This window comes from Manis pentadactyla, chromosome 8 (assembly GCF_030020395.1).
Source record: "Manis pentadactyla isolate mManPen7 chromosome 8, mManPen7.hap1, whole genome shotgun sequence".
NCBI classification, from domain to species: Eukaryota; Metazoa; Chordata; class Mammalia; order Pholidota; family Manidae; genus Manis; species Manis pentadactyla.
Window position 1 is genome coordinate 128,897,206 of NC_080026.1, and position 26,319 is coordinate 128,923,524.

Genomic DNA, 26,319 nt, shown 5'->3' on the forward strand with positions numbered 1-26,319 from the left:
CTAGACAGACTTACCCTGGCTAACTTCTAGTCACCCCTCAAGATTTGTGTCACTTCCTCAAAACTACCTGAGATGAGACACATGGCCCTTCAAAGGCACCAATGAACTTGAACTTTAAGTGGTCTGTGCCACTAAACTTCAAGCCCCTGGAGGGCAAGATCTTTGTACTGGGCAATATCTCTAGTTGCTGACCACAGAACCTGGAACATAGGTATTGATAGATGCACTTTTACAAGGACAGTCCTATTTAAACCTAAATTTGTTCAAAGCTTGTTTGAATCTAAATTGCTGTTTTACTACTTAACAAGGCTACATGACATTAGGCAATTTATTTAGCCCTCTGAATTTGAATTACCACAGGAAATATACTAATTGTCCTACTTCCAAGATGTGCTGAGAATCAAAGAAAATAATGTGTAAGTGCTTTGAAAAATGTCAAATACTATACATGCATATACAACTAACCAATAAGAGTAAGTAAACTCTTCTGAATTAACTACCCATTTAACTAATACTTGAAAAACCCATTACATTATTTAAGGCATTCATTGTTAACTAAAGAAATTGGGGGAAATGGTTCAAAATTATGGACAAACATATAAATGTGACTAATGGACAGAATCACACATAACACCTTTCTTTTAACTGCTTCAAAGAACTCTGGAAATGATATTTCAGTATTCAAAGAAATAAATTTTAGAACTATTATATGAGGAAAAAAATCTGAGCAATTTTAACATCAAAATAATTTTTCCTTTTCATAAAAAGTCACTTTGTCTATCCAAAAAGTTAGAAGTATGAACAGTAATCAAAAGGCACCCTTAGTAACAGACAGAATAAATAAAAGTGAATTCCTTAGTTATTCTTTTCAAGAATTCCCAAAGCCTCAAAGGCTGTGAGTATGAAAAAGCAATTTTTGTACTGAATCAAACATCAGAATATTTACTTAGCTTTTTACTTAAACATTTCATGCAGCACTTATCCAAAACCTTTTTAATGGCAGGACTATAAATTATAACAGTCTTCTAAAATAAATCCAATTTCTTTACAACAAACTAGAAATAACCACTATTTCAACAAAACAAAACAAATTATTCCTCCTTAAAACTTCAGTATATCTGAGCTGCATTGGGGACATTACTACCGATTTGATTTACATTACTTCAACATGACTGTATCTGGCTTGGACATTAAGTGAAATATTTGAAATATTTTAGCCCTAAATAAGCAATTTTCATTTTCTTCTCAAATAGAACAAGTAAAAGCAAGCCACCAGAAAAATAACCATGACTTCAAAGTTGCTCTAACTTTCTGTAACAGACCCAGACTCCCTGAGATTTTGAGTATAGCTGCTAGGAATGTTTTAATTTCTTCTGCTTTAAAAAAAAAATGAGTAATGCATTCATTTAATTTAAAATTAAAATGAATTCACTGACCCAATACTTAATTCCTTTATATCCTTCCAGAATAATTTTACACATACACAAGAAAATAAGTATTCCATTTAGATCCCTTTTCACACAAATGCTAACATACAGTAATACTGATCTGCACTTTTCCTAACATACTATTTTATTCTAGTGGTTCTCCACATTTTAGTCTCAGGAACCCTTTACACTCTTAAAAATAACTGAAGATTCCAAAAAGCTGGGTTCTATTAATATTTACCATGTTAGAAATTAAAACTGGGTTGTAAAAATATATATTAATCCATTCTAAAATGGCAACAATAAACTCATCAATTTTTAACATATTTTAATGTTAAGTTATATATTTTACATTATAAATTACAGATGTATATTTTCCCCAAAAAAGTAAAAGAAGAATGGTATTGTTTTTACATTTTTGCAAGTCTCTTTAGACTCTGGTTTAATAGAAGACAGGTGGATTCTCGTATCTGCTTTTGTACTGAATCATTTGTGACATGCTGTTTTGGTTGAAGTAAATTAAGAGAATCTAGCCTCACAGATAATGCAGACAGAAAAGGAAGGTGTATTTTGATATCCTTCTCAGATAATTGTGGATATTTTCTTTGAAATTTGACAAGTGATAGTTTCTTAAAGGTTCATTGCAAAAACAATATGTTAAACTTACAAAGGAATATACTTAGTCAAAAAATATGTATAGTGATATTAACAGGTTGAAAAAATATGTATAGTGATATTAACAGGTTGGGTCTTCAAAACTAGCCACTAAAATTGCTGTTTATTGGTAAGTAAATTGTATGATATGCCTTAGAACAAGAAAGGAAGGTCAGATTTGAAATATATACCAACCTTCACAGGAAGTAAAGGAATAAAAGCTTGTTATCCTTAATTTTGAAAGTTAGATAAAGAAGCTTGGTCAGTTACTCTAATACAAAATATTAATTTTAGAACAACATGAGTTAATTTTACTTTTCAATAAACTTAAATATACTATGACCTAGTCAGTATTGTCAAAAGAACTTGCTGCTATGATGGAAATGTCCTAATTTGCGCTGTCCAATATGGTAGCAACTAGCCGTGTGTGGCTACTGAGAACTTGAAGTGTAATTAATGAAACTAAGGAACTAATTTTTATTTCATTTTAATTTCAACAGTTACATATGGCTAGTGGCTACCAAAATAGACACTGTAGATGTAAAATACAAACAAGCTCCACAATTTCAGATTTACATCCCTCCTCTTCTACCTGTACCCCACCCTACCAAAATGAAACACAAAAAAAGCTTAAGAGTATGTGCTCTTATGTTCACATTCACATTCTGGTTGTCTTCGAATAAAGAAGTGATTTTTGCTTGTTAAAATGAAACAGGGAGGAAGAAAGGGTTGGAGGGAAGGATCAAATAAACAGAAAGGCCACTAACATGTATCTTCACAAAATTAATATGTACTTACTAAAATTTTAAAAAACTAAAAATGCATTTATAAAAAAATAACCACTACTTGGAAAAAGACAAATACTGTATGATTTCACTTATTTGTGGAATATAAAAACAAAGCAAAACAGCAGTAGACTCATAGACACTGTCAAGTGATTAGTGGTTACAAAGGAGGAGGGGGATAACGGAGCACAATAATTTGCAGTCACAATATAAGTTGATCACGGGGACTACTGAACCACTGTGATGTACATTTGAAACCAACATAAGATTGTATATTAACAATACTTAATTTAAAAAAAAAGAAAAAGAACCACTACCAACACTGGTAGACAACCATCATTAACATTTTCTTCTCTTCCTGTGAATGTGTATGTTTTATATGTATAATATGAAATTATATTATGTTATAATCTGCTTTTATCACTCAATTATACATATCATAAATATCTCCCAGGTCAAATATACTTCTACAACATAATTTTACTGACTTCTTAGACACACCATTGTTTATTTCATAAGCCCCTCCTTCTGAGATACTTAAACTTTGCTTTGCTGTTTTTATTAACCAGGTTTGTAGTAGACACTTCTAATTCAGACTTGCACTTCAATGGTGCAGATGTGCTGAGTGGCTTCAGCAACAATGCAATTTCGTACTTAAATATAAGATGACACTACTCCTTGCTCAAGAGAAACCTGGTTCAGCAAGAATGGTACATTTCCATAGGCCAGTGGACCTCCAAGAAGGCTGCCCTCCAAATCGCCTGAAGGGTTTGTTAAAGATGCAGATTCTTTTGTCACACTCCAAAGTCCTGACTCAGAAACTTTCTAGAAATGTCTATTTTTAATGAGAACTTCAGGGGATTCTTTAAACAGCTGGTCCAGCAGCTGCTAAGCATTTAGAAACCTCTACCTTAGATTGCTTCAAAGGAAAGAAAGGAGCTCTATGGGAAGGAAGTCTGGAAGATTCAAGAGAGGGTTGAGCAGTAATTGCCCACGGAGCACAAGGCATTTACTGAATGACAACAATGACAATTTAGCTGCAAACCATAATGAAATTCATAAGAACGTGATATATTAATATTTTAACATGAGTGTTTCAACTACAGATGAATTTCTTTTAAACTTAAGTTTCTTTACTGTTATCAAACTCAGTAACTATAAATTTATTAAAATGTGACAGTTAAGTTCCACCTCCACCTAAAATGCAGAAAGCCAGAGAGAACATCATTCTCATCCTACTAAGAAAAAGTGGTTAACCTACATAAACAATTCATGCGCTCATCAGAGACCTAAGTCTGTGTATTTTATATCTGCAATGTCCAATCAAGTGAAACCAGTTTCAGACAGTGCCAAGCTCTTCTAAGGAAACACAGCCCTCCTTTGGTGATGGCAGCCACAAAAGCTGGTAAGAGAACAACAGAAGTTGTCATGACTCATTAAAGGCCAGTGTGAACTACCAGTATAGGATCCCTGAAGCCTCCACATGAGGGCAAATCCATACCTACTCTCCAGCTCCACTATAGGTTTCCACTAGGTTTTTTTCCTTCTTTTTTTAAATTAAAGTATCACTGATATACAATCTTATAAAAGTTTTACATGAGAAACATTGTGATTTCAACACTCACCCATATTATCAAGCCCCCCAACCCACTGCAATCACTATCCATCAGTGTAGTAAGATCCAACAGTCATTGCTTGTCTTCTCTGTGCTGTACTGTTCCCTGTGAGCTACCTATACTGTGAGTGCTAATTATAATGCCCCTTAAATCCCCTTCTCCCTCCTTCCCCATCTACCCTCCCCAACCGCTAATCTCTTCTTGGAGTCTGTGAGTCTGCTGCTGCTGTTGTTATATTCCACAAACGAGTGAAATAATTTGATAATTGTCTTTCTTCACCTCGCTTATTTCACTGAGCATAATACCCTCTAGCTCCATCCAAGTTGTTGCAAATGGCAGGATTGTTTTCTTATGGCTGAATAACATTCCATTGTGTATGTGTACACCTTCTTTATCCATTCATCTACTGATGGAGACTTAGGTTGTCTCCATATCTTGGCTACTGTAAATAGTGCTGCAATAAAAATAGGGGTGCATATGTCTTTTTAAATCTAGGATCCTGTTTTCTTTGGGTAAATTCCTAGGAGTGGAATTACTATGTCAAATGGTATTTCTATTTTTAGTTTTTTGAGGAACCTCTATATTGCTTTCCACAATGGTTGAACTAATTTACACTCCCACCAACAGTGTAGAAGGGTTCTCCTTTCTCCACATTCTCACCAGCATTTGTTGTTTGTTGTCTTGGATGTTGGCCATCCTAACTGGTGTCAGGTGATATCTCATTGTGGTTTTGATTTGCATTTCCCTGATAATTAGCAATGTGGAGCATCTTTTCATGTGCCTCTTGGCCATCTGAATTTCTTCAGAAGTGTCTGTTCAGATCCTCCACTCATTTTTTAATTGGGTTATTTGCTTTTGGGGTGTTGACACATGTGAGCTCTTTTTATATTTTGCATGTTAACCCCTTATCAGATATGTCATTTGTGAACATATTCTCCCATACTGTAGAGTGCCTTTTTGTTCTACTGATGGTGTCCTTTGCTGTACAGAAGCTTTTTAGCTTGATGTAGTCCCATTTGTTCATTTTTGCTTTTGTTTCCCTTGCCTGAGGAGATGTGTTCAGGAAAAAGTTGCTCATATTTACATTCAAGAGATTTTTGCCTATTTTTCTCCTATGAGTTATATGGTTTTCATGACTTAAATTCAGGTCTGATACATTTCCAGTCTACCTTTGTGTATAGAGTTAGACAATAATCCAATTTCATTCTCTTACATGTAGCTGTCCAGTTTTGCCAACACCAGTTGCTGAAGAGGCTGTCATTCCCCCACTATACATCCATGGCTCCTTTATTGTATATTAATTGGCTGTATATGTTTGAGTTTTTATCAGGGCTCTCTAGTCTGTTCCACTGATCTATGGGTCTGGTTCTTGGGCCAGTAACAAGTTGTTTTGATTACTGTAGCATTGTAGTAGAGCTTTAAGTTGGGGAGTGTAATTCCTCCAGCTTTGTTCTTCCTTCTCAGGATTGCTTTAGCTATTCGGGGTCTTTTGTGGTTCCATATGAATTTTAGAACTATTTATTCTAGTTCATTGAAGAATGCTGTTGGTATTCCAATAGTGACTGCATTGAATCTGTAGATTGCTTTAGGCAGGATGGCCATTTTGACAATATTAATACTTCCTATCCATAAGCATGGGAAAATTTCCATTAATTGTCTTCTTTATTTTCTCTCATGAGTGTCTTGTAGTTTTCACGGTATAGGTTTTTCACATCCTTGGTTAAGTTTATTCCTACGTGTTTTATTCTTTTTGATGCAACTGTAAATCGAATTGCTTTCCTGATTTCTCTGCTAGTTCATCATTAGTACATAGAAATACAACAGATTACTGTGTATTAATTTTGTATCCTGCTACTTTGCTGAATTAAGTTATTACTTCTAGTAGTTTTGGGGTGGATTCTTTAGGGTTTTTTATGTACAATGTCACCGTCATCTGCAAACAATGACAGTTTAAGTTCCTTACCAATCTGAATGTATTTCTTTGTGTTGTCTAATTGCCATGAACCTCCAGTACTATGTTGAGTAAAAGTGGGGAGAGTTGGCATCCTTTTCTTGTTCCCAATCTTAAGAAAATAGCTTTCAGCTTTTCAGTGTTAAGTATGACAGTGGCTGTGAGTTCGTCGTATATGGCCTTTATTATGTTGAGGTACTTGCCCTCTATACCCATTTTGTTGAGAGGTTTTATCATGAATGGATGTTGAATTTTATCAAATGCTTTTTCAGCACCTACTGAGATGATCATGTGATTTTTGTTCTTTTTGTTCATGTGGTGTATGATGTTGATGTTTTCAAGTATTGTACCATTCTTGAACCCCTGGAATAAATCCTACTTGATCATGATGGATGATCTTTTTGATGTATTTTTGAATTTGGTTTGCTAGTATTCCATTGAGGATTTTTGCACCTACGTTCATCAAGGGATAAATGGTCTGCAATTTTCTTTTTTTGTGTGGTATCTTCGCCTGGTTTTGGTATTAGAGTGATGCTGGCCTTATAGACAGAGTTTGGGAGTATTCCCTCCTCTTCTACTTTTTGGAAAGTTTTATGGAGGATGAATATTAGGTCTTCTCTAAATGTTTGATAAAATTCAGTGGTGAAACCATCTGGTCCATGGGTTTTGTTTTTAGGTAGTTTTTTGATTATCAATTTAATTTCATTGCTGGTAATTGGTCTGTTCAGATTTTCTGTTTCTTCCTGGGTCAGTCTTAGAAGGTTGTATTTTTCTAGAAAGTTGTCCATTTCTTCAAGGTTATCCAATTTCTTAGCATGTAATTTTTCATAGGGTTCTCTAATAATTATTTGTATTTCTGTGGTATCCATAGTGATTTTTCCTTTCTCCCTTCTGATTCTGTTTATGTGTGTTAGACTCTCTTTTTTTCTAGATAAGGCTGGCGAGGGGTTTATCTATTTTGTTTATTTTCTCAAAGAACCAGCTCTTGCTTTTATTTATTCTTTCTATTGCCTTATTCTTCTTGGTTTTATTTATTTATGCTCTAATCTTTATTATGTCCCTCCTTCTACTAACTTAGGGCCTCATTTGTTCTTTTTCTAGTTTCATTAATTTTCAGTTTAGACTGTTCATTTGGGATTGTTCTTTTTTGAGATAAGCCTGTATTGCAATATACTTCCCTCTTAGAACAGCCTTCGCTGCATCCCACAGATTTTATGGTGTTGAGTTGTTGTTTTCATTTGTCTCCATATATTGTTTGATCTCTGTTTTAATTTGGTCATTGATCCATTGATATTTAGGAGCATGTTGTTAAGCCTCCATGTGTTTGTGGGCTTTTTTTGTTTTCTTTGCATAATTTATTTCTGTTTTCATACCTTTGTGGTCTGAGAAGCTGTTTGGTACAATTTCAATCCTTCTGAATTTACTGAGGCTCTTTTTGTGGCCTAGTATGTGATCTGTTTTTGAAAATGTTCCATGTGCACTTGAGAAGAATGTGTATCATGCTACTTTTGGGTGGAGTGTTCTGTAGATGCTGGTTAGGTCCATCGGTTCTAATGTGTTGTTCAGTGCCTCTGTATCCTTACTTATTTTCTGTCTGGTTGATCTGTCCTTTGGAGTGAGTGGTGTGTTGAAGTCTCCTAAAATGAATGCACTGCATTCTATTTCCTCCTCTAATTCTGTTTGTATTTGCTTCACTTATGTAAGTGCTCCTATGTTGGGTACATAGATATTTATAATGGTTATATCCTCTTGTTGGACTGACCCCTTTATCATTATGTAATGTCCTTTGTCTCTTTGTTACATTCTTTGTTTTGAAGTCTATTTTGTCTGATACAAGCACTGCAACTCCTGTTTTTTTCACCCTATTAGTTGCATTAAATACCTTTTTTCATACCTTCACTTTTAGTCTATGTATGTCTTTGGGTTTGAAGTGAGTCTCTTGTAGGCAGCCTATAGACAGGTCTTGCTTTTTTATCCATTCTATTACTCTATGTCTTTTGATTGGTGCATTCAGTCCATTTACATTAAGGGTGATTATCAATAGATATGTACTTGTACTTATTGCCATCGCAATAATAATGGCTTTAGATTCATGGTTACCAAAGGTTCAAGGGCAGCTTCTTTACTATCTAACAGTCTAACTTAATTAACTTACTACACTTTTTCAAACACAATCTAAAGGGTTTTCTTTTCTCCTCCACTCTTTATATTAGGTGTCATATTCTGTACTCTTTGTGTATCCCTTGACTGACTTTGTGGGTAGTTGATTTAATTTTGCATTTCGTTAGCAATTTATTGGTCTATTTCCTTTATTGTGGTTTTATTTACTCTGGTGACAGCTATTTAGCCTTAGGAGCACTTCCTTCTAGAGCAGTCCCTTTAAAATACACTGTAGAGACAGTTCGTGGGAGGTAAATTCTCTCAACTTTTGCTTATCTGGAAATTGTTTAATCCCTCTTTCAAATTTAAATGGTAGTCTTGCTGGGTAGAGTATTCTTGATTGGAGGCCCTTCTGTTTCACTGCATTAAATATATCATGCCACTCCCTTCTGGCCTGTAAGGTTTCTGCTGAGAAGTCTGATGATAGCCTGATGGATTTTCCTTTGTATGTGATCTTTTTTCTCTCTCTGGCTGCTTTTAATACTCTGTCCTTATCCTTGATCTTTGCCATTTTAATTATATGTCTTGGTGCTGCCTTCTTCAGGTCCCTTGTGTTGGGAAGATCTCTGCACTTCCATGGTCTGAGAGACTATTTCCTTCCCCAGCTTGGGGAAGTTTTCAGCAATTATTTCCTCAAAGAGACTTTCTATCCCTTTTTCTCTTCTTCTTCTGATACCCTATAATGCAAATATTGTTCCATTTGGATTGATCACACAGTTCTCTTATTAATCTTTCATTCCTAGAGATCCTTTTTTCCATGTGTCAGCTTTTTTGTATTCCTGGTCTCTAATTTCTATCTCATTTGCTGTCTCCTCTACCTCATCTGCTTTTAAATTCCCCCATTGTATGTTTAATTTCAGATACTATATTTTTCAAAGTTTCTGTCTCTTTCTTGAGGTCCTTCCTGAGATCTTGAACATTTTTCTGTAGCTCTATGAGCATGTTTATGGTTTTTATTTTGATATCCTTATCAAGAAGACTGGTGATTTCAGTTTCACTTAGCCCTCTTTCTGGTGTTTGAGTGATTTTGTTTTAAACAAGATTATTTTTCTGTTTCATATTTCTAATGATTACTATAGAATAATAACTTTGTGTAGGTGATGCCCTCTAGTTCCCAGAAGCTCTACTCTCTGGAGCTGCCCAGCACCTGGAGTAATGGCAGGGATCACAGGTGAGTGGTGCGAGTGCCTGCCAGAGCCGCCAGGGCCAGTGGGCAGAAAGCACAGGGAGCAGCCTCTGCGTTACGCCCTTGTAGACGCTCTAGGCAGGGCTGCCCTCCAGATGGCCTGGCACAATGGCAGGGGCAGCAGGTTTGCAATCCAGTGCAGGCCGGGAGGAAGGAGCAGCAAGTTGTGTATCATAGTGGGGGGCGTCAGTGCTGCATTGCCAGCCAAGAGGATGGAGCGCCTGAAGCTCCAGAATGTTCCCAACCTGCTGGGCTGTGTGTGCCACGACGATTTTGTTCACCTGTCCTTATTTCTGAGCACCAAGCTTGGTGTAATCCTTGTCCCTTTAGCAGCCTTCTAGGTATTGGGGAGTCTTTAAAAAAGGCTTGCCTTTCTTTTGTCCTGGAGCCTCTGGCTGTGGGTACCTGTTCTTCACAAGCAGCTGGAATCAGGCTCTCTGAGTATTCTGCCTGTCTTTGCTTTCCAACCCCATTAATCTCCAGAGCACCATGTAATGTGAGTTTGTACTCCCAGAGCAGATCTCCAAGGGTGGGTGTTTAGCAGTCCTGGGCTTCTACTCCCTCCCTATTCCGTTTCTCTTTCTCCTGCCTGTGAGCTGGGGTTGGGGGAGGGTTTGGGTCCCACCGGATTGCGGCTTTCCTACTTTACCCTTTTCCGTGAGGTCTTCTCTTTTCCCCAGATGTAGGCTGTGTGTTACAGTCTTCTTTCTGGTTGTTCTTTCAAGATTAGTTGTGTTTGCTGTATTTTCATGTTATATGCAGTTTGGGGAAGAGGCTTCTGCCTCACTTCTCAGGCCGCCCTCTTTTTCCACCTCCTTCATAATTTTAACATTTCTTTCTATATTACCAAGTATGACAAGCATTTTGCATACCACGCAAATGGACTTGGATGCTCTCTCAAGGATCCCTATTATTACTTTCTGAATCAAATGAGAAATTCTTTTAAAAAAAAAAATCTGCCTCTACATGACTAACCTGAGCAAAAACTAACAGTGTATAATATGCTTTTAGTCCAACTAGCTTATTCCATAACTTTCCAGAGCAATACCTTACTGACAACGGACAGACCTGTCAAGGCTCCAGAAGCAACACCAATTACTGATAGATGCTTCATAAAAATTAAATTTCTTCCCAAATAAACAAATATATTACATTCCCATTCCTGAAGTGCAGATATTGTTCCCACAGTAGAATATCCAAAATATGGTAATTTATATAAAAGGTAAATGATCAGGGGCTATTAGGAGTTATAATGTACATATCAGATGTTCCTAATATCAACTCTAAGAAAAAGCAACAATAAAGAAGTCAAAGTGAGTATAACATTAAGATAGAAGACATTTCTCTCTTAGGTCTCTTAACAAAGTCAACTGTTATTATTATTACTACTATATTATAAGGAAATTTCTTCTTGATTTATTTTCAAAATAAGACTTCTCATTTTCCAAATATCATGTGGGCTTGAACAGTAAACTAAATTAAAGTCTAGCCTCTGATACTGGATTCCTTTAGTTTATCCATATGAGATAAATCTAGGTTCTAATCCTGGCTTTTAAACTGACTAGCCAGGTGACAAAGCAGTTACAAAAGGCTCAAGGATTACTTTAAATAGAGAAAATATCCAAAGAAGCCAGACGGACTAGGGTGACTTCTCACTCTCCTATGCACCTCATCTTTTAACACTTGACAAAAATTACCACATACCCCATTTGTTTATTTTTTAAAGGAAACTTTTCTCCTCACATTTCTAATTAAAATACATAACTGTCACAAAAAAATTTTTAAAGAGTACAACTCATAATTACACTCTGTACACTGTGATGATAAACTGCAAACAACTATTCGTTATTAAAGTGATTTGACTCCCCTGCTCATCACAAATTTCATTTTCCAAGTTCAGGATGCTACTTTAACTGGAACAAGGAATTGGTTCTAGTAATCTCAGCTGCAAAGCAAGCATCTGCTTTTTACCAACTAGTAAGTACTTTTACTGGGTCTCTCTTTGGGGCCTGGCATCATGTTAAGCCCTATGAGGACACATGATAAGAAAACATAGTTCCTGCCTTCAAAGGATGATAATAAACTTACTAGAATTATGGGCTGAATGAAAGCCTATAGACTGAATGAGGGTTAGGCATACCACTGGCAAATTCTCTGAGATAAGAACAACTCTGTTAAAACAAGTGTTTTAAGATGCAGTTTAGATTAAAAAATAATTTCCAAATAACTTACTCAGAAAACCTTTCAGTAGAGTACACATGATGAGCTACTTACCAGTTGGCAATGATATTTATTTCACTTGGAATCTATGCAGACAAAGGAAAACAGGCAATTTTCTTACTATCTAAAATCTTCCTTACTCTAATCAAGTAGTAAATAGCATATCTGGGGTATTAAAAGGTTTCTTTTTTTTAACACACTTTGTAGTTTAAGACAGACATTACAGCCTTTAAAAACATGTAAAATTTCAGAGGACCCCATACAAGACAACTAGTTGAGTTATGCTGCCACCCACCGGACAAAGCACAAATAGCAAAACCACCCTTGCTCTGATTTTATACCCCAAGAGAATCTGGCTCAGTGTGTTGGCAGCTTGGCAGTAAAGCTTCTATTATGTAATCTGGTGTCTGTGAAGTGTGTATAAAAGTAATGTTGACCGATCATGGTTTAGTTTTTATTAATTTCCACTATTATTAATTGGTTTGAGAGTCAAATTATACTTATCTCAACAAAGATATATTAAAGCTAATCAAAACTTCAATTTTATTTAAATGAATGGTTTAAACGTAATTAACTTCCTTTTAATTAAAATAGTTGACAAATACTAATTTAAACTACTCTAAATTCAGTCCTATTTGAGAACCAAAACTGCTACATTTTCCTTCTCTGCCTCTGTCGTAGTGATTTCTCCTCCTCAGGACCCTGCAACTCAGGTGTTATCAGTGGTATTCCAAACACTCAGGTCATTGTCCTGTCCCAGGAACCAAATCTCTATTTAAACACTCCTTACTGGGGACAATGTACAGGCTAAGTTCCAAACCGAAGAAACTGATAGAAGGAATATACTTGTTAGTGGGTTGCTGACTGCAAAGCTATAAATCAAAACATCAGAGTATTTTTATTTGGTGAAACAAAATACATTCTCAATTAGATAAGGTGCACTAACACATACTATAAATTTATCAACATTATGTTTGAAAAAAATGCCTCACAACTGCTCTAGTCGATTCTGGATTCAGACACACACAAAAATTTTTTTAAATGTAGATGTGCCACTTAACAGTAAAGGATGTTACATCCACTAAATACAATTATCCAAGTGATAGTAAGGCAACACAGGATATACTAAATATTGGTAAATCAGATGCTTATTCTATCAGTCAAAAAGCAACTCCCAAAATTGCATGGACTTACAATTACAAAGCCTGGCTAAACACTATGTGGCACATACAATGGGATGTTATTCAGCCATAAAAAGGAATGAAATATTAATCATGCTATAAACATAAATTATTGAAAACATTATGCTAAATTAAGCCAGGCACCAAAGGCCACATATCATCTAATTCCACTTCTATGACATGTCCAGAAGAGGCAAACCTACTGAAACAGAACAATAGATTTGTGGTTACCAGTGGCTGAAAGGATGGGATAAAATGGAGTTAACTGTGAATGAGTACTGCATTTCTTCCTAGGGTGACTAAAAGGTTCTGAAATTAGTGGTGATGGCTGCACAACTTTGTGACTATCCTAAAAAACACCTGAGCTTGTACAATTTAAAACGATGCATGTTAGGGTATGGGAATTGTTATTTCAATTTTAAAAAATATAAAAATGTGTTAAAAAAATTTTAAATATACATATAGCAAAGCTTTCTTTCTCACTCATGTTATATGTCAGTCTTAAGGATCTGCTCCATGTCATACTCAGGGACCCAGATTAAGGAAGCTTCTGCCATCTGGAACACTTGGCAGAGAAAGAGCAACTCAGAGAACTGCACAATCAACCTTAAAGGTTTCCGATCTCTGGGTACACACTTCACCACTCACACTTCACTCACAATTCACAGGCCAAAGCAAGTCACTTGGCCAAGTCTAACTTCAATGGGATAGAAAAGTATACTCCTACCATGCATCCCAGAAGAGAATTAGAAACAGGTCGTCAGCAGCATTATGACGAGTATATTTAACTCACGATTATTTAACCAACACTATTAAGTCAGTGCTGCAAAAGTGACATCCTGCTTGGGAAATAACTGCTTGCCAAAGCGCTAAACTAAGGCCTAGAGCAGCAATAAATCCAAAGTGCTACAGGAGCAAAGAAGAAAAAGTGGTTAATTAGGCTTGCTGCGTTCAGAAGTCGAAGCTGAGCGTACCCTACCAGAGAGGAGAATGCCACCTCTGCAGGAAGGGAGGGGAGGAAAGAAGTCGTGGCAGAAGAAACCAAGTGAGAAAACACACAAAAATGATCAAAGTTACACTATCTTCAGATTGTGAAGAGCCTTGAAATCCTTGTTAAGAAGTATGGTCTTTGCTCTGGAGTTAAATGGGAGAGTCAAAAGATTAAGGAAATAGGTAACATAAGTCTGGAAAAAAAAGAGAGATTAAGGGAAGGTGTAGGAGTAAGGTACAAACTAGAAATCTTTTTTGTCAAGAAATCAACTGTGATTGAGAAAGTCGACAGTGAGTCTTTAAGGGTTTGAACAAGAAAGTATGCCAATCAAAACAGTGTTTTTAGAAAATTCTTCAGCCAAAAGAACAGACTATAGAAAAGCAAACCAGTTAGGCAAATACTGCACTAGTGCAAGTGCATAATGACACCGAATGGGTTGAAGGCAGCAAGAATGAAGGACAAAAGCAAGTGAAGTTAACAGTATTCTATCAACCTTGAAACAAGAGGTAACGGAGAAAAAAACTTGAAGATGGGTATGAAATCTCAAGTCTGAGGGTGAAACTGATCTGGGTGAAGAGAAATTTATATTTAGACATGAATATTAGGTATTCATAAAAAGAAATCCTAAGTTCAATAGGCATTTGGAGAACATGGTCTGAGCCCTCACCTAAAATATGGCAACTGCTAGAAATTTCAACACAATTATCCAAAACTGACCAGAGTATCATTTACTAAACTAGTGAAACAATTTTCTTTCTATAGTCATCTACTTCCATTCATTGGGTATATCAAAATATCAGAACCGGAAATTCACATTTTAAAGCTTTAGAGACATGGAAAGAGGAAAATATATTAATAGAAAATTTCATCATCTTGTTTAAAAAGAGGCATTAAGTGCAAGGAGGAGAATGGCTTAAAACAAAACGAAAGCAAAACATGTTGTCACAGTTCAAACAATTTTGTAGTAGGTAAGAAAGTATAGATATATATGCAATAAAATAGAATACTAAGTGAGTTTTCCTATTTAAGTGCTTTTATTAATTTTAACAACAAAAAAACTTTTTAGTTACTAAAGTAGTGGAAAAGTCATTGTTTCCAAAATGAAAGAAGTATTTATTTTAAAGAGGCAGCAAGTTAGATTATTCTGTTCAATAAAAATTTAGGTTCAAGAGATTAAAATAATCTTATTAATCTCTGAAAACAGTATTCTCTAGTTTTTCAAGTCAATAAATGGGGAGTATGGAAAATTATTTCACATATTCTTCAATCTTCCCAACAGGATATATGCCTTTTGATAGAGATAAATAAATCACTGTTATGTAAACTAGACAAATGAGCAACTATTTTAAGATGCCCTCGAAAGACAAAGGCTGATGCCCTGAAGGTCCAACTCATTGATTTATCAACACCAACATTACATTTCTGATTACCTACCAAATGCAACTCATCCCACTCTGTTCCAGCTCATAACAACAATATTTCATTACTAATATCAGAGCTGCAAACAAAATACTCTACCCAAATAAACTTTTCTGGTTACGGAGCCTGGCATATACTACTCTTGCTCTGTTCCACACGAAAACAGCCCTTAAAGTTTCTATAAAGTAGAGATTACACAGGGTTATGCCACATACATGTAACACTGAATGAATTAATAAACTGAATAAACTGAACACTGAATAAATAAAACGTCTAAGTGTCTAGAGAACATAAAGACTGGTGGTCATATGAAGTTAACATGCTACTCTTTCCACTGGTACAGATCAAATTTGGTTTGCAGCTGTAATTGTGCCAGGCACAAAAGATAAAAAAGCAAAGGAGGACTGTGAGGTGGCCAGACATGGGCGCAGAAACACTCTAACACAATCACTCATCTAATAAGAGTTGTTAATGCCAAGAGGCTATCTGTACATAGAAGAAATTCTGATCATCTGTTTTGTATTGTTTTGTTTTGAAGGTAATCACTGATGAGCTTAAGCCTGAGACAAGAATGAAGACTCATTTGCCAAGCATGAAGCAAAAGACAAAAATCTAAAACTTAGCTTAAGGGAACCAGGTATTCCACTAATGCCACTTCATTTTAATGTTGAGAAAATTTACAAGATGATATTATAGTGTTTGATTAAGAGGCACACAGCTGCTGAGTGGCAAAGCTGAGACCACAGTCCAGGTCCCCATATTTTTATCCCCTTCACCAGGCTATTTAATAACAGTTAGACTTTATAATCTCAAAAAGGGATCATTTTGAAGTAAGACTTTTTATAGGCCATTACTGATGAACTCTAAGTAGGACATGTACTGTTTATAAAAATAAAGTCCCCAGTTTTACATCATATATCACCTTTTACCTTTATCAATAGGGTTTTCAAAATACTAATAGTGAAGGAGATATCATTCTTATTTGTTTTAATTTTTAGTAAGAATTATTCTTATATTATTGTAAAGCAAAAATTATTTAGTCTTTCAAATGCTGTATTAGTAAAGGTGAGGGAAAAACAGGTACTCTGATATACAAGTGACTGCTTTGACTGTAAGTTGGTACACTTTTGTAAACTGCAATATGGACATAGTAAATGGCATTACAAGACTGGTTACTCTCTGCAGCAATTGCCAAAGATTAGAAGCAACCTAAACATTTATATAAAAATAATTTATATAAATTATTTATAAATAAATCAGTGCACATCAACAAAGGTATAAAGAACTATCATACATCTATGATAAGGAATGAGGAGTTCCACCCACACTAACAGGGATCATTCTTGAAAACCTCATCATCTTGCTCTCTGAACCTCAGTAACTCCAAAGCACCGGTACCCTGTGCAGCCCAGCCTGGGCAAGAAACAAGTTACCTTCCTATTACTGCTAACTGGTCAAGTAAACTCATGGCAAACAATGTAGCCAACTAGCCTTCCAAAACTACCAATTAGACAGAGCTTGGTAATGTAATACTACAGTGTTCTCTGACTTTCAAAGTATTTTACAATAATATTCAATATCCCAACTGTAAGAATAAAAAGAAGTCTTACAATGCTTGACAAAACTAAATACAAGAAAAATCTTCTCAAGCAGAAGTTCAATATAACAAATGAATTTAGCAAATCACAATTCTATCAGCCAAATTAATGATTTACATGTGGGGGCAGGGCCCAAGTAAAGTATAAATACTAATACTTTCAATTCACATTTCGTAGATATAAGTAGGACAAGCAATATATGGTCCTTTTAATTTGAACTGAAATGGTTTGCTTTGTATTAGAAGAATATTTAGTATTATTTCAGTAATATCAAAATAGTATTAAAAAAATACCTTTTGAGGTCACAGACTTCTCACTAATCTAATGAAAGCTCTGTTATCCCTGCACCCCAAAGACCATCTACACTGCAGGTTAAAACACACAATTAAATTCAGTTTTCTAGAACCTCTCAGAACATAGTATTGGAGCAAGTGGTGGTAGGGAGGCACAGTGAAAACAACAAACTACAATACATAATAAATTACAGTAATGCACTGGGTGTTACAGAAGCACAGATGAGGGACTTCCAAACAAACGATGTCTCAGCTGCACCCGAAATGTTAAATTCACACTGATCAAAAAGCTGAGGGCAGACAAAGAGGAAGTATGTTCCAGGCAGTCAGGTTAGCATGGCAAAAGCCAAAAAGTGAGAGTACATAAAACGTTCAAGAACTGCAATTAGTTCAATATGCAGGGGCAGAGAGATAATATATCAGGCTACAGAAATAAGCAGGAGTTAGATAATGAAAGGCCTCCCAAATCATAGTAAGAAGTTCAGACTTTACTCTGACAGGAGTATGATAATCAAACTGTGCTTTAGAAAACAGTCACTGCCTAAAATGCAAGAATAAGTAAGAAGAGTTAAAAGACTAGAGGCAGAGCAACTAGCTAAGATGAGCATTTCAGTAAAACACTTGAGATGACAGTGGCCTGGACTAAGTAGGACCAAGTGAACAGAAGTAGACAGAAGCCAAGAGAGAAACAGGAAGTAATTAAGATTTGGCAGTGAATTGGATGTGGGAATCCGGAGAGAGAGTCGAGTCGAGAATTAGTAAGCAAGTAATTTCAAGCTATAATGCACAGATCTTGGGTTTCATCTACAATTTATATACAAAGCCTAGACACTAAAATAAATTTGTTAAACAAGTAAAGAGTATTATGAGCATTTAGTGGTAAAAAGATGAAGGGAAAAATTTATGCTAACAGAAAAAGTATACATTTGACTATGATAAACATAGCTCTGATTGTAATTTTTTAAAAAAAAGTTAACTAGTGCAACAACTGTTCAGGATAAATAAGACTAAAATCCTCAGGTCACAAGGGTAAATGAGGACCAGTATCTCAAGGCCAAAGCATGCCCCAGCACTTGATAGAAACTGTGGCATTTCAGAATTACTGGAGCACTCCCTAGTTGTGGTGTGGGCCCTGGTCACCTACTGCTATGTAATCTTCTACACATCATGATACTTCTGCAGAAGAACTTAAATGTGATCTGACCCTGGCATAAAGATAGTCCTGACCTTCAAACACTGGAAACTACTGAGGCAGGGAGGGTTGGGTGGGGATCAAGAGGCCAGTCCTTCCTTAAACAAGATATTTTTTGCAACTTGCCCCAGATTTTACGGCTGGGATGATATCCATCTCTAGAGGGTTTCTTAACAAAATGCTGACTTCAGTTGTTTATGTTAGCAAGTATCAGAAACTAGTAGGCAAATCACTCTTCAAAAACAACAGAAAAAAAGTTCCAGTAAAAAATTTTAAAAATAAAAATACACATGTTGGTGTTGTAAAAGTCACTGAATACTGAAGTTAACAGAAAAAATGTTTTAAATAAATGTTGACATGATGATAAATGCAATTAGTTCAAGCCTGCAATATATTCAACCTAAAAATTTCCACAATTTATGTCAAATTTTCAAATTAGTAATCTATTCCAAAGATTAGATGATGTGGTCAACTATTCATCTAGAAAATACTTACACATTTTTATTATAATCAAATTAACAAGCATGCAAATATGTATTATACAGGTTAATTCCAACCACTGAGAAAATTCCAAGGAAGCAAAAAAATCAACCAGTCTTTACCTGCAGCTCCTTTGAGACTCTCTCTAAGTGATTAGTTATCTTTTTAATCAGATCACTATACATCTGTTCCGAATGCTGCTGGCACACACATTTATACACACAACTGTGGGGGCAAAAAAAACCCAGAAAACCCAAGTTAATAAAGAAGCACTTAATTTAACCCAAGGTTAAAGCACACTTTGGACATACAGCTACTGTCAAATAATTCATTCAGGCTTTAAAAACATGACCAATCATACTTTTAAATACGAACTGACGCTGTCCGAATCAGTGTTGAGATGGAAGAGCTATTACCACCAGCTACAAAATGTCTTTTGAGTACTCTATTACACATATGATCAGTACCAAAGTATCTAATATTGGGTGATACTAAGAGTCTATACTTACAAACCAGCTTCTCTTAAGTGCTCTCTCTCATTTTAATGAACGTCAAAATAAGAAGAGTGGTAATCAGCAGAAAGTTTCTAACTCACAAAAACGTTTGCAATGAAACCTCTCTGTGCATCACTTGCACAGAACAACACCGTTGTCACTCCCTCCTCTGTGACTGGGCTCATTTCCTATCCCACCCAAGTTCCTCCACAATTTGCTGCTTCAATTTACCAGAGGCTGGGAAACACAATAACCAAAGATAGCTAAAACTGTGTGTGAATAAACATCAACAGAGGAGACCAGGGTCTCCCTGTGAGATAAAAAATACTTATTTTGCACCAGATTCATCAGTCATTGTCTTTTTGGTTGACCTCCATAGTTTCTGCATTATTATGGCAGGGGTGCAGGTGGAGGCAGGAGGAAGTCGAATCAAACAGGGTTAATTCTATCTTGACTTGAAAGCCAATTCTGAAGTAAAAGTATAAATCAAACCTCTAAATCACAAGTATGGAACATATAAATTACTCAGTTCATCTTATGTATATTGTATGCACACATATTGTCGTAATTCAAGTTGTCAGGAACCTCAGCCAATACACCCTCAAACCAAGGTGAATTAAATCATGACTTACCTGTATATCTGTTCATAGGATATGGGGATATAGTCACCAGGACTCTGAGTTAAAAGCTGATCTATGGCACCATCCAATTTTGGCCAGTATGTGCTCTTATAATCTTCAATAGTTATAACATTCATTACTAAAAGTAAAAAGTAAGATAAATATTACCATGTGCCACATATAAACACAAATGATAGCAATATTGTGCTTTCAAATTCCTTTCACTTACTCTGAATTCACATTGGCTCTGTATCACCTAAATACAACTCAGTTACAATTCCCTTTCAAAAAAAGAAAAAAAAAAACCAAGAACCTTGTCAGGGATATTCAGCAGCCATTAATTATGATTGAAAAGGAATTATTATGAATCTGTCCATCTTTAAAAATACAAACAAGCAAATGTCATTGGTTTTCTTGAGTTTTCATATACTATTATCAGTGGAGAGTTCACAAACATACACTCAATCCTCAAATACACATTGTCAGTGATGCGACAAGATGGCCTATCCGTGGTAAACTATGAGGCCCCAACAATCAATCTCTATAGACACCTACTGGAAAATCTACTAAGGGAAGGGCTATGGGGACTGAAGTCCAAATGCCACAGTAACAGAAGAGGTTGCTAGAAACTTGCAGGCTCCACCAGCCCCTCCAGGGCACTACGCTAGCTCGGACTCAGGCTCTATCTTACATTTGGTAAGAAAAAATGTTGATGAACTAGAGCCTTCGATTGAAGGCTTACCTCATTCCTATTGGCTCTGATTCCTTCACTACAGGCTTAATAAGGCCTTTGTAACATCTGGTCCTAACAACTTTGAAATCCAAGGGTTGAGAGCTGCTTCACAACAGTGAAATACTAATGTGAGAAGGAGCTACCCACATACCCTCAGATGGACTGTGTCTTAGGAACCACTGCTACCTCAGGAGATAGGGGTTAACAACTACTAGATCAGGTATTTTACTGTTCATTTTACCAGAAACTGCGGAGTAAAGTGTTGGCTTCCCCAAGAGCACATGACTAATTACTGGGAGAGGTACCAGGTAAAGCAAAGCCTTTACCTAACATCTTTCTGCCACATTACTGATTTCCAAATCTTAGTCACTCAGGTTCAAGATTTTCTCCTATCTATGTACCACCTCTATCTTCTTAGTATTTCCTTTAAATCAGTTCACTTTTTCTTTTTGCTTAAAAAATTTATTTTAAAGGACACTTGAGGAATTAACTATTGACTCTCACAACAAGGAATAATCTTAAATGCATTTTGCCAAGTGAAAGAATCAAGCCCAAAAGGCTACAAATGATAAGATTCTCACTTATATGATAACTAATAAAGGCAAAACTATAGGGAGGAAAACAGATCAGTGATTGTCCTACAGTGATTGGAAAGTAGGAAGAATTGTCTAAGAAGGGGTAGCACGGGGGGATATTTAGGATAACTGTTTTGTGTGGAATCATGGTGGTGGATACATCACCCCATGCATTTGTGAAAACCAAGAACTCTGTACACCATAAAAAGTTAATTTGCTGTATGAAAAATTTTTTTAATCAACCAGGATGTAGCAGTAAAGATGGAATGCAAATTGTGACAAATTACCAATGACTCACATAACCTGCACTGAAGAGAATGGGGAAGAAATGTTCTGACTACACATAAGGCTAAAAACAAGCACTATAAAAGCGTGTGCATGTGCACGGGCATGCACACACACACACGCACATGCACACACACACACACAAAAGCAGGAAGATGCCAGATCACAAAGTACCTTACTCTGTAAACATTTCAGCTTTTACTCTGAGTAAGATGGGGACACCTGGAGGGTTTGGGGCAGAGAAGTGACCTGATCTCAGGTTTTCTATGGACCATTACAGCTGCTGTATTAGGAGTAAATGAAGTTAGGAGGCTATGAGATGACTGAGGTTAAACCAGGTGGTGATGGGGAGGGTGAGAGGAGGTCAGATTCTGGGCATCTTCAAGGTAGGTTTGCTGATGGCTTGGATGTGAGATATGAGAGAGGGGTCAAGAATGACTCCCAAGTTCCTGGCTTGAGCATCAAAGGATGGGGTGGGTGGCTGTTCACTAAGATGTAAGAGGGCTTGCATGTCTGGGAGTGTTGCAGACACCGTTTGTGTCCCACTCGTTTACTCTGTCCACACTGTCAATCTATCATTATTTGCCTCAGTGTTCTCTCTGGCTGCCAGAATTGCTCTGCCTGAAAGAGGGGAAGTTTGGAAGTTCTGGAGAACTAACACCCGCAGGAGCCACCTTCAAGTAGTGGCTAACAAGAATTCGGTATAAACACTCCAGTAGCTCCCTTCACTCCAGGGTGAGATGGGGAGACGACACACGTACCACACTGATTCCCAGAGATCCCCCTGCACTTACACTCCCACCGTCCAGTGGTGACTTCTTCATTGGCTCCCCTACCTTCCCTGCCGCATGTCTCCACTCCTCTGCAGGTGCTTCCTAGAATCACCCCCTTGAGCTTAAAACTACTTGCACTTAAGAAAACGGATCAAAAGTAAAAAAGCAGTGTCATTCATCATTAAACAGAAGGCAATGTCGTGGTCTTTATTTAATAATCTAATTAATTTATTTAATATAGTACATTATTAAACTCTAGTGAGGTCCTACTACCTGTTAAAAGATTCTGAACCTGAAGCTTGCTTTCCCTGTGAAAAACAGAGGTTGGTAGATGTATAGCTCCAAAATACTACCTTTCTGCTTTCAGAAGAATTCAAAGAAAGTTGGGGGAAAATTTTTTTAAGTAAGAAAGAAATCTCTTTCCCACTATGTGAATCTAGGTTAGTGAATCCCGTATCAGTGTACCACTTAATCTTATCATATAGCTGCTTTACACCACAATTTAAGATTTGAAAGGTTAGGTGCCACACTCAGAAGAAAATGTCAAGAGCTGGAAAACCAAGAATTGACGGAAGGCCATGGCTCCTCAACTGCTTAGTCCAGGGAACTGCACCCCTGGCTGCCGCTGGGGAGCGCTCCTAGCTCTCAGGCTCAGGCTTCACAGGCTAGCAAATCACCAAGTCAAAGACATGAAGGAGGAAAAGAACTTAAAATGTGAACTCCTGCATCTGTAAGAACAGAATGAAGTCCCACTACAGAAGCAGCTGAAAGAGACTTTATATCTGAAATGAAAAGAAAAAGGTGCTGTCACACACATCTTAACACCCATTTCCACATCCGAAAACTCCTTATCTATTTCTGTTCTATATTTCCACACATATTTCCACACATAAATGTAATATACATTTATTTATACATATATTTTGCTTGAAAAATAAATAGGAAGCCAATTCAGTTGACCTTGCGTGCTAGCTGTTATGGACACAGAGTATCTGGTCCCCTAAAATTCTTATGTTGAAATCTTAACTCCCAATGCGATGGTACTAGGAGGTGGGGCCTTTAGAAGTGATTAGGACATGGTGGAGGAGCCCTCAGAAACAGGATTCGTGGCCCCAGCGCGCTCCCTTGCTTCTTCCACCACGTGAGGAGCAGTGAGAAGAGGGCCTTCTATGAACTAGCAAGCAGGCCCTTACCAGATTCATCTCGGACTTCCTGGCCTTCAGGACTGTGAGAAATGGATTTGTTGTTATTAGCCACCCAGATTCCGGTATTCGGTTACAGCAGCCTGAATGGATTAAAACACTAGCTAATGTAACTTTCTTCTCAGGAGACAAGCCAGTCTTCACCATGGCAGCAAAAGAACAGCAGAATACAGACAAGCATCAGCAGAGCCAGAGGTAGGCCGAAGAGAAAAAGCACTACTTGGTATACAGTCTCAGCCAAACACTGGAAAGGTTTTTCGTACCAATCTACAGTCAACACTTAACATGACAATCCAGGAACCTTTAAAATATTTCCTTGCTAATCTAAACCTAATCCCTCATTTTAAAAACTAATAATAATAATAATATTTGTTTAGTTTAACATTTGAAACATACATCCTCAGAGTGTGTCTGTATAGTCTTGAATTTTAAAAGTAGATCCTCTTGTTAGAGAAATGTAATCAATTGCTTTCAACTATGCCCACAGAAAAAAAGTTCAGGCTGACCAAAACAAATATGAAGCATGGAACCTAAACAAAAATGAAATTATTATTAAATTACTACATTTTATCTAGGCTAGGTTTTCCAGCTTGAAAATAATGCACTACCTTTTAAACTGTTTAAAAAGACATTACAAACTCCAATGGCTCCAACGCCCAGGTCAGTAACCTAAGTTGAATAAAGCAGATCTGGTGTTAGGATAAAAAAAGCAGTGAACTCTTCAAGGAGCATACGTCCTCTGGAGATATTCAGGTTCGAAAATCTAAGAACTCTCATGTTAGCCTCAAAACATCATGCCACAAAGCATACATCTAGAAACACATAATTATAAGATAACAAGTTCAAGCAGCTTAAGTCCTCCTGAGGAAGCTGTTTAAACTGGCCTTTGTTCAAAGTGAAGTAAGGTCTAAAACACATGGAATAGCTGAAATCTAAGGTGCAGGAAATGTTGCTAATCAATAAGAAACTATGAATTCATACTAGACAGGAATAAATATGTTCAATTCTCATACTTTTTTATCCAAGTAACTTATTAAACTCAACAAACTACTTGTTTACTATCACTCTCCCTCCAACTAGACAGAAGCCCCCTGGAGGAGGAATTCACTGCTGGAGTCCCAACTCCAAACAGTGCCTCCCACGTGGTAGGTCTTCAACAGCCTGGTTGAAATGAATTAATTAAAAGTCAAAATAAATGCTTAATACTAACACAGTCCATGGTGGAATAGTATTTATGAGTTGTTCTGGAATTAAAGTTTAAAGCATATTTTATTTCACACCAGCTAAAGCAAACCACATAAAGTCTACTAGATATTCCTTTTGAACTTCTTTGTTGTTACTTCTTTGCAAGGAGAGGATATATTAATAAACTGTATCAAGCATTAGTATAATTCAAACTTGGTCTACCTTCTATCAGTGGTTCTCAAGATGCAATACCCAGAACAGCATGAGCATCATCCGGAAACTTGTAAATGCAAACTGCCAGGTCCCAATCCAGGAGGATTTATTCCATCTGAAACTTGGTGGGAGTGGGTGAGTGGGGGAATCACACACAATAGAGAAATCTGTTTACCAAGCCTTCCAGGTGGCTCGTAGGCCTGCTAAGTGAGAACCACTGCCTGATGCTACCACAGCGCTCAGGACAGCCAGCTGTCACAGGTGCTCTTCTGCTCTCAATTACTAGCACATGCTTTGTCTGTTCTACAAAACTTGAATTCAGGTCAAACAAAGGTGTAAACGTATCAAAGAAAACTTTTAAAAGAGCCATTAGGAACTGTTTTTTATATCAAAGACTATTCGAGTTCTTCATGTCCCTTTCCCCCTACCAAAAAAAAAAAGCTGCTTTCATTTAGAACTGACTCCTCAAGAATATAGTAATGGCAATTTTTAAGTAAGTTAAGCCAAATTTAACAAGCTAAATTATGTCTCAAACACAATGACTTTTTAGATCAGTTATAATTAATTACAACTGGATAATCTGACAGAATGGCCTGGAAGAAAAAGCTCTGGGTTTTCTATTTAACTCTGGCTAGTGTATGTGATCCAAAAAGAAAAACACCACTTGTTGCCAGTATACCCATCCATCCATAACAGTCTAGTAAATCTGTGTTGTCCACAACATTAATTACCACCTGGTAGGTGTTCTGCTCCCCCAGTACAAGGGGATGACAGAGCTCTTTCAAGTAATGGACTGAGAGAAGCTGAAGGCCAAGAACAAAGCCTGCACAATGGGGGGAAGCCTCTGGGAGTAAAGACAAGTAATGGAGTGGGACAGGAGAAACAGGTACTGCAGTGTAATAAATAAATGGGGTTTTAATCTTTATTTTAAAAAAGAAATTCCAAGTTATTTATTTCTCTCAAAAGAAAAATAACTTGACCTAGCCAAGGAAATACTTAGTTGCTCTTAAGGCAACTGGCCAGTTTAAAAAAATAATAGCCAAAGAAGTTACAAATGCTTTAAATACCCTTTTCCTTTTTAGGAGG

At 36.7% G+C, this 26,319-nt stretch overlaps 1 protein-coding gene across 2 annotated transcripts in view; it reads right to left on the reverse strand.

Moving 5' to 3' along the window:
• CACUL1 (CDK2 associated cullin domain 1) overlaps window positions 1-26,319 on the reverse strand; it is a 65,668-nt gene that overhangs the window by 26,254 nt on the left and 13,095 nt on the right. For both annotated transcript variants that reach the window (XM_036899104.2, XM_036899105.2), the window contains exons 2-3: window positions 20,280-20,406; window positions 19,276-19,378 (exon numbers count right to left, since the gene is read on the reverse strand). In XM_036899104.2, the coding sequence (XP_036754999.2) occupies window positions 19,276-19,378; window positions 20,280-20,406 (230 nt within the window). The remainder of the gene's footprint in view (window positions 1-19,275; window positions 19,379-20,279; window positions 20,407-26,319) is intronic.